The 15,447-nt window shown below is 36.3% G+C and overlaps 1 protein-coding gene across 3 annotated transcripts in view; it reads left to right on the top strand.

The window, feature by feature from the left end:
- Positions 1-15,447, top strand: part of LOC149812057 (uncharacterized) — a 75,887-nt gene that overhangs the window by 39,903 nt on the left and 20,537 nt on the right. For all 3 annotated transcript variants that reach the window (XM_089993449.1, XM_089993447.1, XM_089993448.1), the window contains 6 exons: positions 1,310-1,426; positions 1,518-1,598; positions 1,701-1,808; positions 12,955-13,124; positions 13,243-13,321; positions 13,409-13,483. In XM_089993449.1, coding sequence (XP_089849575.1) covers positions 1,310-1,426; positions 1,518-1,598; positions 1,701-1,808; positions 12,955-13,124; positions 13,243-13,321; positions 13,409-13,483 — 630 coding nt within the window. The remainder of the gene's footprint in view (positions 1-1,309; positions 1,427-1,517; positions 1,599-1,700; positions 1,809-12,954; positions 13,125-13,242; positions 13,322-13,408; positions 13,484-15,447) is intronic.

The following is a 15,447-nucleotide window of genomic DNA, read 5'->3' as shown; positions in this document are numbered from 1 at the left end:
AGCCTCTTATTGAAAAGAGAGAGGAGCTCTCCAAGATAAAAATACACAAGGGGATCACCCCTATTTATACAAGAGAAGGAGGAAAAAGGAGGGCCAAAGGGCCTCAAAAGGAGAGCCAAAAGGGGGCTCCCATAGAGTCGTTGGGAGCCCCCAACGGTCACATTTGTGACCGTTGGGGGCTCCAACGACTTCTATGTTGGAGCCCCTTTTGGTCCTCAAAAATAATAAAAAAAAGAAATAGAAAAATAAATAATAAAAATTACATTTGATCAAAAAGGAAAAAATAGTTGTTTTCTAAAACAACTGTGAAATTACAAAAATACCCCTATCGGGTATTGATGTAATAAACAGAATATATATATATATGTATATATATATATGTATATATATATATATGTATATATATATATATATATATATATAATAGGTACATTTTAACAAATACCTTATTAGTAAAAGAATTAAACATATTTTTATGTATATTTTGTGTACTTTTTTATATTTTAATTGGGGTACTGACTAGTCTTGCCTAGTCTTTTTAAGGGTCTACCGACTAGGCACCGCCTAGCGCTCTTGACTATATAGGTTCTTGATAGTGATCTTCCTTCAGAGTTTTTTCTTATCTCAATCAAGTTATCAATATTTCATATGATTTCACATATGGCTTTCTAAACGATTCCCATAACACTTCTACTCACTTCTTTCTTTCCAAATCCTCTAAAGTTCTAAACATTTGAAATGACCGATTCCTGATTCTGTTTCACATATTGCTTCCCATTTTAAATTCCAACTCTGACAACTATGCTCTCTCTCTTTTTTTATATATATATACATACATACATACATACGCACACAATATACACACCGTGTTTCTTCCATATACTTTGTTTAAAGTTTAAAATTTTCTCTCTTCTCCCTTGAGTGTTTGGTGTTTGCCCTTTGTGGCATATTGTATCTTGTCCATTAGAGACATTGTGCTTTCTTGTAGTCACTTTGTGACATTGTTTTCTGGAACTTGTATTTCATTACACTGTTGTAATGTCCAATGTAATCCTTTTCATAGAAAATAAGTTGAACATTGGATCCCGCCTCAAGTCTGACCTTCATATCTCTTTCTTGTGGTACTTGCATTCCCCTTTATACACAAACATACTTCAAGGAAAAAATTAAGTATCTAAGCAGCTACAACAATGAATAGCCTATGCTTTTTGCATGATTATACGTATTGCAAAATTTTAATGCTGAAAAAATATCTTGTTGAGATGTTGCTTGATGATTCTTTTATCCCCCATGTGAATCATCTTGACAGGTTGAAAATGAACTGCCTGAGAAGATAGAAAGATTGGTAAGGTGTGAGGCATCTGCTTATCAAAAGCTTTTAATGAAAAGGGTAGAGGAAAACCTTGGTTGCATTGGAACAACAAAGGTACTTATGAAGTTGGTGCAAATACTCTACGTTCTAGGCTAGCTGCTGCTTCACTACTCTCCATGCCTGATTTTCTCTTTAATGTTTTCAGGGCCGTTCAGTCCATAACTCTGTAATGGAGCTTCGTAACATATGCAATCATCCATATCTTAGCCAGTTGCATGCAGAGGAGGCATGTTCAAACTTACCATTTGTTTGATCGTTTTTATTATGTACTTGGAGAGCCATATAACTTAATGTTTCCCTCCTGAATATATATTTTCCCCTTGTGTAGATTGACAGTCTGTTACCTAAGCATTTTCTGCCACCTATTGTGAGACTTTGTGGGAAGCTGGAGATGCTAGATCGCTTGCTACCCAAGTTGAAAGCAACTGGGCATCGGGTATATTCAAATTCTTGGGTGTATTATTCTAAATATTAGATGAAGTGTTTAACAAAAGCTTTTGTCTGTTTTTTTCATGCTCAGCACACACACACACACACACAGGCATGCATGCACACACTCATGCACATACATACATATCTATATGTATACATGCATGCTATGTGATACTAATTTAAGGCATATTTCTACTTTATTAAGCTGATACATTCTTGTTACCTTTAGGCTAATATATTGGTAATCACAGGAAATAATCTAGTTTGGAAATTGTATAATTTTATATATATTATTTTGTGAAGTTGTGATATTAGTTTGAGATACGTAAGAAGGTAGGTGTTGCACCCATTGAAAATAAGATGCGAGAGAATCGTTTACGGTGGTTTGGACATATTCGGCGAAGGCCTAATGATGCTCCAGTTAGAAGGTTGGAGAAATGGGAAAATATATTAGTTAAAAGAGGTCGGGGTAGGCCTAGGAAGACTTGGATGGAGATGATAGGAAAGGATATGAATGCTTTGAACCTCACCGAGGACATGGCGTTGGATAGAAATGATTGGAGGAAAAGGATTCATGTGGAAGACCCAAAATGAATTTCTTTTTTGGTTCATATCGCTGACCCCAATTGTTTTGGGATGAAGGCGTAGTTGTTGTTGTTGTTGTTGTTGTGATACTATTTGATATGCAGTGTGTGTATTTATGATTATTTTCTGATAATGATGATTTTTCTTTTATTAACTCAGCCTTATTTTATTGATCTCTTTTCTCAAGGTTGTAGACTATTGTTTTCTTATTTAATGTCGAAACAAACTTTCCCCCTGAAAATATTCATTGTTTTCCACAGTCTAGGAACTTCATTTAGGCTTTTTTTGGGAGCTAGTATTTAGGAATATATTGCCAAGTGCTATATTTGCCAAATTCAGGATTGGGAGCCTTGGGTTTTGGGAAGTCCATCAACTGTTTAGAATCCTTTTTAGGGTTCTAACTCAACTTGTCATCTCCTTGTCAACTGCCAACTTCCAAAAGGTCTAGTGAATTTGGACATGAGAAAATCCTTGTTTATGTACTACCCAATCATTCTTATGGTTGTCATTTCAATCGCCAGGTCTATCTTTACAAAAGATACATAAATTGTGAACTCCTTGAAGATACATAAATTGCCGTGTCACAAAGATACGGGGACATGAGGATGCATGATGTGGTTTGTCTTACAAATTCAAAGAAAAATAGGACATGAGGACACAAAAGTTTTTAATTTTTTTAATCAATAAAAATTTGTTTTTGATATTTTAATATTAAAAATACATTATTATTGACATAATGTAAATACGAATAAAAAACATATTAACATAATATTAGAATAATGGTCATTCATGGAAGTGTCCTGTCTGTGTGTGTCCAATTGTGACACTAGGGATGCACTGACAAAATGGAATGTTATTGTGAGATAGATGAATTGTGAACTCCAGTTTCTTTCACCAAAACCTTAAAAAATAAGCGTAAGAAACAACGGAAAATTCCAATCTATGTATGTGTTTTATGAAATGATCACTAGAAAATGACGACTCTTTGTCTTTTGTACATATCAGGTCGAATGATATGCAAGAGATGTGCACCACATCTCAAAAGAAAAAGACAGAAATTTAGAATAGAAGCCACATCCCTAATCAACACCTTCACTTCAAAGATTTATTCTTTATAAAATTCACTTGCCCCAATCCAACTCCTTGCCATATTTCAGTACTTGGCCACTAATAGAAGCAAATACAAAACTACCCATAACCAGAACATTTTCAAATTCCAAGTAAACCAAGAATCCACACAACAATCACAAACTCCACCAAAGATTCAAGACCATTTTATGGACAGCATATTTTTTCCCTTTTTGTTTTATAATTCAAGGAGAAACCACCAATATGGTTCAAATATCTTGGATATGGAACTCCTCGGGGATACTCCTCCTTGCTCACTAAGTCTCTCCATTGTTTTGACCTTAAGGCAAGGGATGCTACATCTTGGGTATTGAATGGTGATGTTCTTGGGCTTGAATGCCTTAAGCCAACCCACCTACCAGGTGTGCAGAGCCTTTGTGGGCTATATTTTTCCCCATTTGTGAACACCCATTGACAATATGTTGCTTTATCATGAAAGAAAATATCAAACTTTCAAACTCCACGTCATTTGATAATCAAAGAACAAAAAATGTACAAAAGTGAGAGAAATGTTTAGACGTAAATTCTCTAGGAAAAACAAACTTTCTCCTTTTCTCATAGTTGGTATCAATTGAAACTACCAAAACACCATCTTTCAAGATTCCCCCCTTCTTTGCAGTAATAACAAGTTATCGACAAAAGAAGATGAACGATAAAAAAAGACACTACAAAATTAAAAAAATTGAAATAAAAGGAAACTTTTGCTTCTTCTTACCAAAGAAGATGAAGCGAAGCTTAGCTTGGGTAAGAGGACTTGATGTCCTCCTCCTCGTTGGAATAATCCTTTATCTCCCAGAAATCAGCCATAAAGTTGTCGTTGACAGGTAGATGAGGAGATATTGGAGAGTGCTGACTCCTGAGATGGGTGTCGGAGGTTGGATCATCTTGTGGAGGTTGTAGCTGAAATAGATTGATGGAAGGGGTTTGGTGCTGCCAAATTGCATTCCATCTGCATATTTTTGCAACTCCAGGCTCCTAAATAGCAAAGGGCATCAAGGATTCCACATATCCACTCCGATGCCCCCTTATGTGTGACTCCTAAATAGAGTCTTAAGCTATGTCACATGGATGAGAATGCAGGTACGGGACATGATGCAAATATGCTTGGTACCATATATGATATTTTTCAAAAATTAGGATTTGAGTAGATTATATTTTATTTGTATAGCATGTCGACACTGTGTCTTACGTGTCGGACACAGTGTTGACCGTGTCTTATGCAAATCGTAATGTGTCCCGTGTCCAAATTCGTGTTGTGTTGCATCGACACACAATTTGTCCCCTAAGTGGTGTGTCCTTGTGACATAGGCTTTAAGTCAGTTGATAGTTAAATCTTTTTGAGGCGCTATTTTTTGTCTAGGAACTTGCCTATTTGAATGCGTTATAGGAAGGTGATGGAAAGTTGGCTTTAGGTTAACTTGAATTGGGAATTCCTTGATATTCTCCGAGGATTGGAACCTCCTCATCTGTCGTTTCAACCTATTTCCTCTCTATTGTGTGCCACTTGCATATTTTTCCCATAGTCTTTAGAAAATGGATGAATGTAAAGGTGCATCAAATAGATCTACATCATTATATGAAATAAATGATTTTTCGTATAATTTGAAGTGATATTTTGTTGGTTTTTGCATGAATTTGGATAAATGATGCCATTTCTTTGTCCTTTTTTTCCTGTTTTTGCGGATATTGTGAGGGAACATAACTTGAAACGTCATGTCTTTGGAATTTAATTAATATGGTTAGTTGAGCGATTGGCTGATTGCCTCTTCGTGAACTATGATTTGAAGACTGTGGAATGTTGTTTACTTCATAAATTAGTTTAAGTATTTCATGCGTGATAGTGGTTGATACTTTAACAGTTGAGTCAATGCTGGACAGCCTATCTTTATCATGTACCATATTATACCGTATGTGCATTTAAATGTCCTTGTTTGTCTTTCATATCTTAATTTTATTTGTTCCAGAACTTCTATGCATTTATAATGTGAGTAAACATCCCATAGTGATTGTAATCCTCTGAGGCTAAGAGATTAATCTGCTTATGCATTAAATGCAGCTGAGTCAGATTTGCTAGAGCAGCCTAGTGGCATGATAAATAATTGAACCTTATGAAGTTAGAAACCTCTCCATGGTCTGTGAAGCATAATAGCTTCTTTTAATTGATCCATGTTCGTATGTGAATTTACTCTATTTTTGTATGTAATCTTGTGTGTGTGTGCATGATGTAACATAGCTTCTAATTTATCGAAGTTCCTACCTGATGTTACTCTGCATCATAGCTTCTTGTAATCGATCCAAGTTCCTATGTGAAGTTACTCTACTTTTTATTTCTTCTTGATGTATGTCCATCTGTGTGAGATTGTTCTTGATCCAAGTTCCTATGTGAAGTTACTATATGTTTTATGTAGTGTGTGTACGTGCGTATGCGCGTGCATGTGTGTTTGTGCATGTGGTGTTGGTGTGTCTAGATCAGAGTTATCGGAAGCGCCCCTGCTATAGGGGAAGCACGCTTCCCCGATACACGCTTCGGAAGCGCGAAACGCGCGGGAAAGTGCACGCTTATGACAGGAAGCACGTCCCCCTTTAATGGGGTACACGTACCCCTTTAATGGGGACACGTACCCCATTAAAGGGGTACACATTTTACCATTTTACCCTTTTTCTAAAAGAAATATTTTTTTCATTAAGGGTAAAATGGGAAATTTTAAAAAGTCGTGAAATAAAAACTCGAAAGAGAGGCTTAGGTTTTTTTTTCACGCCTCTTTCGAGCCTCTCCTCCTCCCTCTCTCGCTCAGCCGATTTAGCAACCTTCTCCGGCGACCTCAAACGTCCGACAATCAGTTGCGTGGTTGATTTTCTATCGATTTTCGGGTGATTTTTGGATATTGAGGTTTCTTATGTCCAGATTTGGTTTTTTGTTTAACGTAATCCAATCGGTGAGTGTTTGGGTCTCAGATGGATTGTATTTTGGTCGTTATGATGTATACCATCAGTCAGACAGACGTGATTTGGGTTGATATTATTCATGTTTGGTTGAGTTCTCGTGATGCTTATGAAGTGGTTTCTAGAGGCGGTAACCTGGATTTGGCTTGATGCTCTTATCAGCATTGTGAGATAAGTTCATCTCATTGTATTGATGGCTTGGATATCATCATGTATGATATTTGTGGTAGTATGGATGTGATATACTCAGTTTGGATGTGAACTTATTGTTAGTTCTCACTTACTTTTGGTGCCTATAGTTGAGTATTCATATTCATATTCATATTCATATGAAGCTAGTTGTGTGATATTTTATTGGTGTTATCGTGCCGAGTTTTAGATATATTCTGCATATTTTTTCTTGGTGTTCTATTTGTGTGCAGGGACATTAACAACAAATACAATATCTAGAATCTCCAATGCTCAGGCAATTTTACAATGATGAACACTAAATTCATGTATACGATCTGGTGATCAACATAAAATAAATAAAAAAACAATAAAAATTGGGAATCATATCCCAAAATCGCTTCCCTTTCGCTTCTCATTTGAATCCTATGTCGCTTCCTTCTTCACTTCTTAGGTCGCTTCCGGTTTGCTTCCTAGGTCGCTTCCGAGATGCTTCTTAGGTCGCTTTCGAGACGCTTCTCGGTTCGCTCCTAAGTCGTCCCGCACTTCCCGCTTCCTAAAATTTTAGAAGTGCCTCGCTTCCCGCTTCCGCTTCCCGCTTCCTCGACTGGCAACTCTGGTCTGGATGTGCCCTTATGCACTTGCATGTTTTGTCTTTATGTGCATGTGTGTACGCCGGCGTGTTTGTAGAAGACATGATTCATTCTGTTTCTTTTTGTCAAGGTTGTAAGTATCGTATCGTTATCCGTATCGGTTGGGCCCAAAATAAGATATGTATCGTATCATATTGTAAAAAATCATAAATTTTTAATAATTTTTTTTTGAAAATTTCTAAAAAATCATAAAAATTCAGAAAAATTAGCAAAAATTCTAAAAAAATCATAACACATGAAACAATGCTCAATGTTAAATATTTTGTAATTAAGAACATGCCATAAGACTCTTTCATATTATATAAACAAAAATATTATGACAATAGTTGCACTCGATTTTCAATTGGTTTTCACTCATTAATTGAGTGCCCCATTGCCATGCTGGATCATCAGGGGTGTGAGCCTTCAATACGGAATTTTTTGGAGGGTCGTTTTGTAATTTTACTCATAATAGAGTTTTTTTTACCTTAACCTACTTGAGTGAAAAAATGGTGAAAATGCACTCTTAGTCAAGCAAACCGCAAAATCCCTCTCCTTTGTGCACAAATTAGCACCCAAATCGCTCTCACGACTCTTAGGGTGCGTGGATACTCCTCTAATTGCCTCTACACAAATGAAGAAGTCGGCCCTGATGAGGCCTTTAAAACCCAAAAAATAAAAACAAGTTTTGGCCTTTTTAAAGTGTGTCGAAGGTGTATTGTACAATACACCCTGTATTATACGATACAATACGATACGGGGCTGTATCATATGATACATATGATACAGATACGACACACTCATACCGCATTTCGAGTGTGTATCATATCGCTTTTTCCCATAATAACGATACATATACTTACAACATTGGTTTTTGTACTTTATTTTACCATTTCTTGGGCATGTTTGTAAAAGTATCTTCAACAAGATACTATAATTGATATAACGATATTCTTGAGAATAAATGTGTGAACATACGCACACCAAGAACACTTGGAACACTTGTGCACAAAAGCACAAAACACGAAATCACAAATGTGCAAATGCACTCATAAGATTCATAAACAATAAAAGGTTGGGCAATAATCCCGAAAACCTTAAGAGAATACAAGAGGGAGTACCCATATTTATAGGGCATTAGGAGACCTTGGAAGGGGCTCCACATTGTCGTTGGAGCCCCTCCAACGGTCACAAATGTGACCGTTGGAGGGGTCCAACGACTAGTGTGTTGGGCCCCTCCCAAGGTGAGTACAAGTTGCTTTATTAAAAGAAAAAGAAATAAAGAAAAAGAAAAAGAAAAAGAAAAAGAAAAAGAAAAAGAAAAAGAAAAAGAAAAAGAAAAAGAAAAAGAAAAAGAAAATACAAAACATATTCACGAAAAAGAATGTGTAAAATGCCTAAACTACCCCTAAGACTAAAGATAAAAATATATATTATATATATATATAATAGGTAGATACATATACATATATATAATATATGTATATGTATTACCTTATATATATAACATATATATACGAAATTACATGTTTGATTTACATAATTTAACACCCCCCCTCAAACTTAGGGCAAGATGACCGATAGTTTGCCAAGAAGGAAGTTGAACCGTGGAGCGCATAAGACTTTAGTAAAGAAATCTGCCAACTGATATTCAGACGTGACATAAGGAAGATCAATGACTCCTCGGAGATATGCTTCACGAACATAGTGACAGTCCATTTCGATGTGTTTAGTCCGCTCATGAAAAGTGTGATTCTTCGCAATGTAGATTGCACTCTTGTTGTCGCAACACAGCTTGGTGGGCCCTTCTATTGTGATCCCCATGTCTTCTAGCAGTTGATGAATCCAAACAATCTCCATGGTAGTAGTTGCCATAGCACGATATTCAGCTTCAGTTGAGGAGAGCGACACCTTTTGTTGCTTCTTGCATCTCCACGAAATTAGTGAGTCTCCTAAGAATACACAAAAACCAGTGGTGGAGTGACAGTTATTTGGGTCACCTCCCCAATCAGAGTCAGTATAAGCAATTAATTTTAAATCGGAAGAAGAGGACAGAAAATTTGAGTTACTTTGATCTGACTCGTCATCGCTAGTATCATCGTCTTTATTCAGTAAATCAAATAGAAAAGAATAATCCACATTCTCATTACGAGATTCACAACGTTCGAATCCACTAAGATTTTCCAAAAAACTCACATTTCTGGAAACATACAGTTTATCACTTTTGACATCATAACAACGAAAACCCTTTTGGGTTTCAGAATAGCCAAGAAAGGCACAAGGAATGGCCTTAGGAGAAAATTTGTCATTCTTATCAGTAAGAACAAAACATTTACACCCAAAGACCCCTAACCTGCTATAGTCAGGTTCCTTTTCGTATAATTTTTCAAAGGGAGAAATTTTGCTTAAATTTTTTGATGAAAGTCTGTTTATGAGATAGACAGAGGTAAGGGCTGCCTCAGCCCAGAGACTCTTTGGAATGTTTTGTGAAATGAGTAAAGTCCTAGTTGTTTCAATGATGTGCCTATGCTTTCGTTCGGCTAACCCATTTTGTTGGGGGGTTTTCGGACAAGATTTTTGGTGAAGAATACCAAAATTTTCAAGATAACTTTTGAATTCATTTGGGAGGTATTCTCCTCCAGAGTCAGACCTAAGGATTTTTAGGCATCCATTGAATTGATTTAAAATCATTATATGAAAACTTCTAAAAGTTGAAAAAACTTCATGTTTATGTTTAAAAAAATAAATCCAACAAAATCTAGTGTAGTCATCCACAAAAATCACATAGTATGAAAATCCTCCCTTTGACATCACAGGAGCCGGACCCCATACATCAGAATGAACAATTTCAAATGGTTTTGTCGTAAACATGGATCTTTGAGGAAAAGGCAAACATTTCATTTTCCCAAGAATACACTCATTACATAGAAAATCACTTTTACAAAGATGTTTAATAAAAGACAAATAGGAGATTTTAACAATATTGGGATGACCCAATCTCTTATGCCATACATGAATATCTTTGTTTTGAACAACATTACAAAATTGACTCTTGGGAATTGAAGAAAATCAACGTAGTAGAGGTCTCCTCTTCTAGAGCCTTCCCCAATCAATCTCCCGGACTGACGATCCTGTATCCGACATTTATTAGAAGAAAATTTTATATCGCAACCATGGTTCGAGAGTTGGGAGATGGAAAGAAGATTTAAATTAAGTTTTGGGATAAGACGAATTTTTGAAACAAAAAAGTCTTGTCTTTCAAAATTGCCTATTCCTTTAATCTCAAGAGGTGTTCCATCCGCGGTTGAGACAAATGATGAAAGAGAATTTTTAGAAAAATTTGAAAGAGAGCAAGTACTTGGGGTCATGTGAAAGGATGCCCCGGAATCTAAAAGCCAAGATGTCTTACCGGGGGAAAAAGATGACATAGCGGCTCCGAAAATGCTTCCCTTGAGAAGAGGTTGCAATGCCTCTACGATTTGTTGAAGGGAAAGAGACTCACTTGATGATGAAGGTCGTTCTTCTGCTTGGGATGCCATAGCCGTTGCAATTAATTTCTTTCATTTAGGACACATAGGTTTGATATGTCCTGGTTCTTTACAAAAGTGGCAATTCAATTTGCTATAGTCTCTTTTGCCATACCGATCATTTCCTCCTTGACCTTGGTTCTTGAAGTGAGGAGGTCTATAGGTCTTCACGTTATTCCCCGGTCTTGATACGACATTAACCATTTCACCATCTTCTTGAGTAGAAGAGGTAGCAAGAATGCTAGGATTATTCTTGCTAATCCTCATACGGGTTTCTTCACCACTTAGCTTGGTGATTACATCTTCAAGTGAGGGAGATGTGAAAGCGGAAAGAAGAGAGGACCGAACTTGTTCAAATTCGGGTCTAAGTCCATTTAGAAAATTGAAGAACCGGTCTTCCTCAAGTTGTTTGTGCCTTAATTCGATTGCTTCTCCACTCTATTTTGGTTCAAGGATGGCAAGCTCGTCCCAAATAGAGGATAATTCGGCAAAGTACTCCCGAATGATCATTTCATTTTGTTGGAGGGTCAAAGCCCTCTTTTGGAGAAAGTACTTGTGAGATAAGTCTCTTGAAGTGTACATTTTCTCAAGATACAACCAAGCTTCAAAAGCTTTTTTAAATTTGATGATATTGGCGTTTATCTTGGTCTCAACGGATGAAAAAATCCAAGATAAGATCTTGAAGTTCTTCATTTCCCAATCATCATGCTTTTTAGAATATTCTTCAAGAGCCTTTTGTCTTTCATCCCCTTCAAGGATCTTAATATCCCCTTCTTCAATGATGGTGATTTTGGGTTTCGATTCCGGTATCGATCCATGAATGTAACCCCAAAACCCCTTTCCTTTAATATGGGCTTCCATATTACCGGCCCAAACATGATAGTTTGAGCCATTAAGCTTAAACCCAAGAGAGAAATGGGAGTCTTTTTCGCCCATTAGAGAGAAAAGAAGACAAGAAATAATACGTACCTCAAGTATTTTTCGCGTCTTTCTTGATAAAAGAGGCTTCTAAAATATTGCCCGAAGAAGATGATCCACTTCAATCTCAAAAAGCTTGAAGGCACACTTTTCGAGGTACTCAAATGGAGGAGAATCGCAATTCTTCTTCTTCAACGAGGCTCTGATACCATGTAAAAGTATCTTCAACAAGATACTATAATCGATATAACGATATTCTTGAGAATAAATGTGTGAACATACGCACACCAAGAACACTTGGAACACTTGTGCACAAAAGAACAAAACACGAAATCACAAATGTGCAAATGCACTCATAAGATTCATAAACAATAAAAGGTTGGGCAATAATCCCGAAAACCTTAAGAGAATACAAGAGGGAGTGCCCATATTTATAGGGCATTAGGAGACCTTGGAAACGGTCACAAATGTGACTGTTGGAGGGGTCCAATGACTAGTGTGTTGAGCCCCTCCCAAGGTGAGTACAAGTTGCTTTATTAAAAGAAAAAGAAATAAAGAAAAAGAAAAAGAAAATACAAAACATATTCACGAAAAAGAATATGTGTAAAATGCCTAAACTACCCCTAAGACTAAAGATAGAAATATATATATTTTTTATATATATATATATAATAGGTAGATACATATACATATATATAATATATGTATATGTATTACCTTATATATATAAAATATATATACGAAATTACAAGTTTGATTTACATAATTTAACAGTTTTTAATTATCTGATTCCTGTTCTTAACCATATACAATTGTGCTTGGATTGTTGAACTACATCAGCTCTAGAGGACCTCTGGAGTTCTCTTTGTTTTGTTTTTGGGCACATGAATCTCTTAATTATCCGAGTCTGGTAACTCAGGATTGTCACCTGCTGCATGGTTTTGTCTAGTTTCTGTGTCTGCTAAGGATTTTTCCTTCTATTGTCCTGTAAGATTGACTTTTTGAGTTGTGCAAGTTCTCGAATATTGATTGCTGTATTTTTTCTCTTCGGTTCAATTTGCTTCACTTGTCAATTTTATTGGGAGCTTTTTCTAGTGACCTTTATGCAAGCCCAAAAAAATTCTGAACTAATTGTGAAATCTATGGGTTCCTGCAAGTTTGGATTGTAATCTTGTTTCTTTCAACTCATTCCATTCATCTTTATTTTGAGAATTGCTGTTGATGTTCCTGTTACATGTTTCTGCCATAGGTTCTCTGCTTCTCCACTATGACCAGGTTGCTTGATGTGATGGAGGAGTACCTATCATGGAAAGGTTATAGGTATCTTCGCTTAGATGGACATACTTCAGGAAATGATCGTGGAGTCCTCATTGATGAATTTAACAAGGCTGATTCTATTGCATTTATATTTTTGCTGAGGTAAATTACCTTGATATCTTTTGTATCTAGTAACTAAAATCAATTAAAGTTTTTTTGGGTTTAAAATCTGTTTGGGGAAATTTGATAGTATTAATTAATTACGTATATGTTGTATCAGCATTCGTGCAGGAGGTGTTGGGGTTAATCTTCAAGCTGCAGATACAGTTATTATATTTGATACTGACTGGAACCCTCAGGCAACAAGCTCAATGATTTTAGTTTGTTGAACAATTATGTTGACAATAGAATGTGTTTGTCCATACTGAAGATCTAGTCATTTTCAGGTTGATCTGCAAGCACAAGCAAGGGCTCATAGGATTGGTCAAAAAAGAGATGTTCTTGTACTAAGAATGGAAACGGTAAATATGATGCTTTATTTTAATGGCTGCTTATTAATGATCAATTTCTGGTTTATATTTTAGTACGAAATCCCTTTAGGTGACTTTCATGGACCATTTTCTTTTTTTCTCTTTTCAGTCATTGTGGTCCTGCCTAGGTTGTTTAGTGATTTATTTTAGTATAATGCATGTTAGGTTTTTTTTTTTCTGGCTTATGTTGGCAATTTCATTCTTCCCTCTCTGTATTCTGGTTCTTGGAAACAACTTTTTCCAAAATCATAGTAAAATGTTGAAACCTTTACACACTTGAGCTGGGAAAAGTAGACCGTGAAGAGAAGATATTAGAAAGCCAATTCCAAAAAATAGCTAAATAATATTGGGAGCATCAACATCTGTTTGTCTCTATTTTAAACTTTGGGTACTTAAAACTTTTTGTGTAATTTTCTGTTAAAAAAACTTGTGTAATTTGGTTTTATTTTTCATAGTTACTTTCAAGTCTTTTGTCTTTATGTTCAATTTTTGGTTGCGTTAGTTTAAAGAACATAAAATAAAAATAGATAAAGATGGATATTTGTTAACCTTTATCCTAATGAATATAATGTGTAACATAATAAAGTCAAAATTTGTTGGCCTTTATCCTAATGAAACTTAAGAGAATCAATGAGTTACTTGCCACAAGTATGAGAAAATCATATGGGTATCCTGTATGCTACGTCACACACGGACACTTTATTTAGCATGTGTATCCATGTCGACATGATAACGCCCGGACACTTCATGGACACTCTAGGAAGCTTCATGGATACAATCAAAACTAGTTTCATACATATGTCAAACATTGTGTCATTAAATTTATCTATTTCCTTTTATGATCCTATTTATGTAGTATTCACTCAAGTTCTTTTTCTTTTAAAATTTGTCATCAATTGCATCACATTTCAATTTGAACTTGGTTTAATTATTTGTTGGTCCTAATTATAACGATTAAGAACTCTTGTTTTATACAACATGCACACATACACAGATATTACATATATGCTATGTCACAGGGACTCGGCAAACCGGGTGCCGCACCCGCGTCGATGCGATGCGGATGCGGCACTCAGTGCGGTCAACCCGATCCTGGGTGCGTTGACCGCACCCAGGGACCCGCACCGGGGGGAGCCCCCGAACCCCCCTTTCTGCAAGGGCAAAAACTTTGAAATAGGCTCCACAACTCATCAACTCGACTCCTCCCCTGCACAAAGAGGGCGCAGGGAGGGGGCTCGACCCCTCTCCTGCACAAATTATATATATATATATATATATATATATATATATATATATATATATATATATATATATATATATATATATATATATATAAATTTTTTTGCCGCACCCCCGCACCCAAGTTTTTTGAAAGTGCCGCACCCGCACCCGCACCCATGTGACATAGCATATATGTATAGACTGTCCCTGTGTCATTGTTTTTGAGAATTATTGTATCATACCGGGCGTATCTCCGTATCCGCACACACCGAGTCACATTCCCTCATCCATGTGCATGTGACATGGCCCGCATGTCACATGGGTATGGTCGGGTACAGTGAGAGCAAGACAAGAATTTCTGAAAACATGGGTGTTGGGGTGCAATCCTAGCCTTGCTTTGACCGAGTTGCAGGCTGTACCTGTGTACTCCGTTTCGGCATGAGTGCGTTGGGTCCTCCGAAGCATCCATTTTAGGTAGGTTATTCTTGTGCTTGGCCTTGACAACCCACATTCTACTGTTTAGAATTTAGAGTTTAAAATTTAAAAGATGTCTGGTTGTCAAATACGACAAGCACCTGATTTTCTCTATGTAGTCTTTGCATCAAAGTCTATCATTCTTTCTTTTTTAATCCACTTACACAAGCTTTGTTTTCCTAAATTTTTTTATCAGAAAATGACCATACTGGAATGAACTATGTGGAATGACAAAGAATGCTAAAAAACATTCACAATGT

The sequence above is a fragment of the Nuphar pumila genome, chromosome 17 (genome assembly GCF_984573655.1).
Source record: "Nuphar pumila chromosome 17, dmNupPumi1.hap1.1, whole genome shotgun sequence".
Classification (NCBI taxonomy): Eukaryota; Viridiplantae; Streptophyta; class Magnoliopsida; order Nymphaeales; family Nymphaeaceae; genus Nuphar; species Nuphar pumila.
This window is presented reverse-complemented; position numbering and strand designations above follow the sequence as displayed.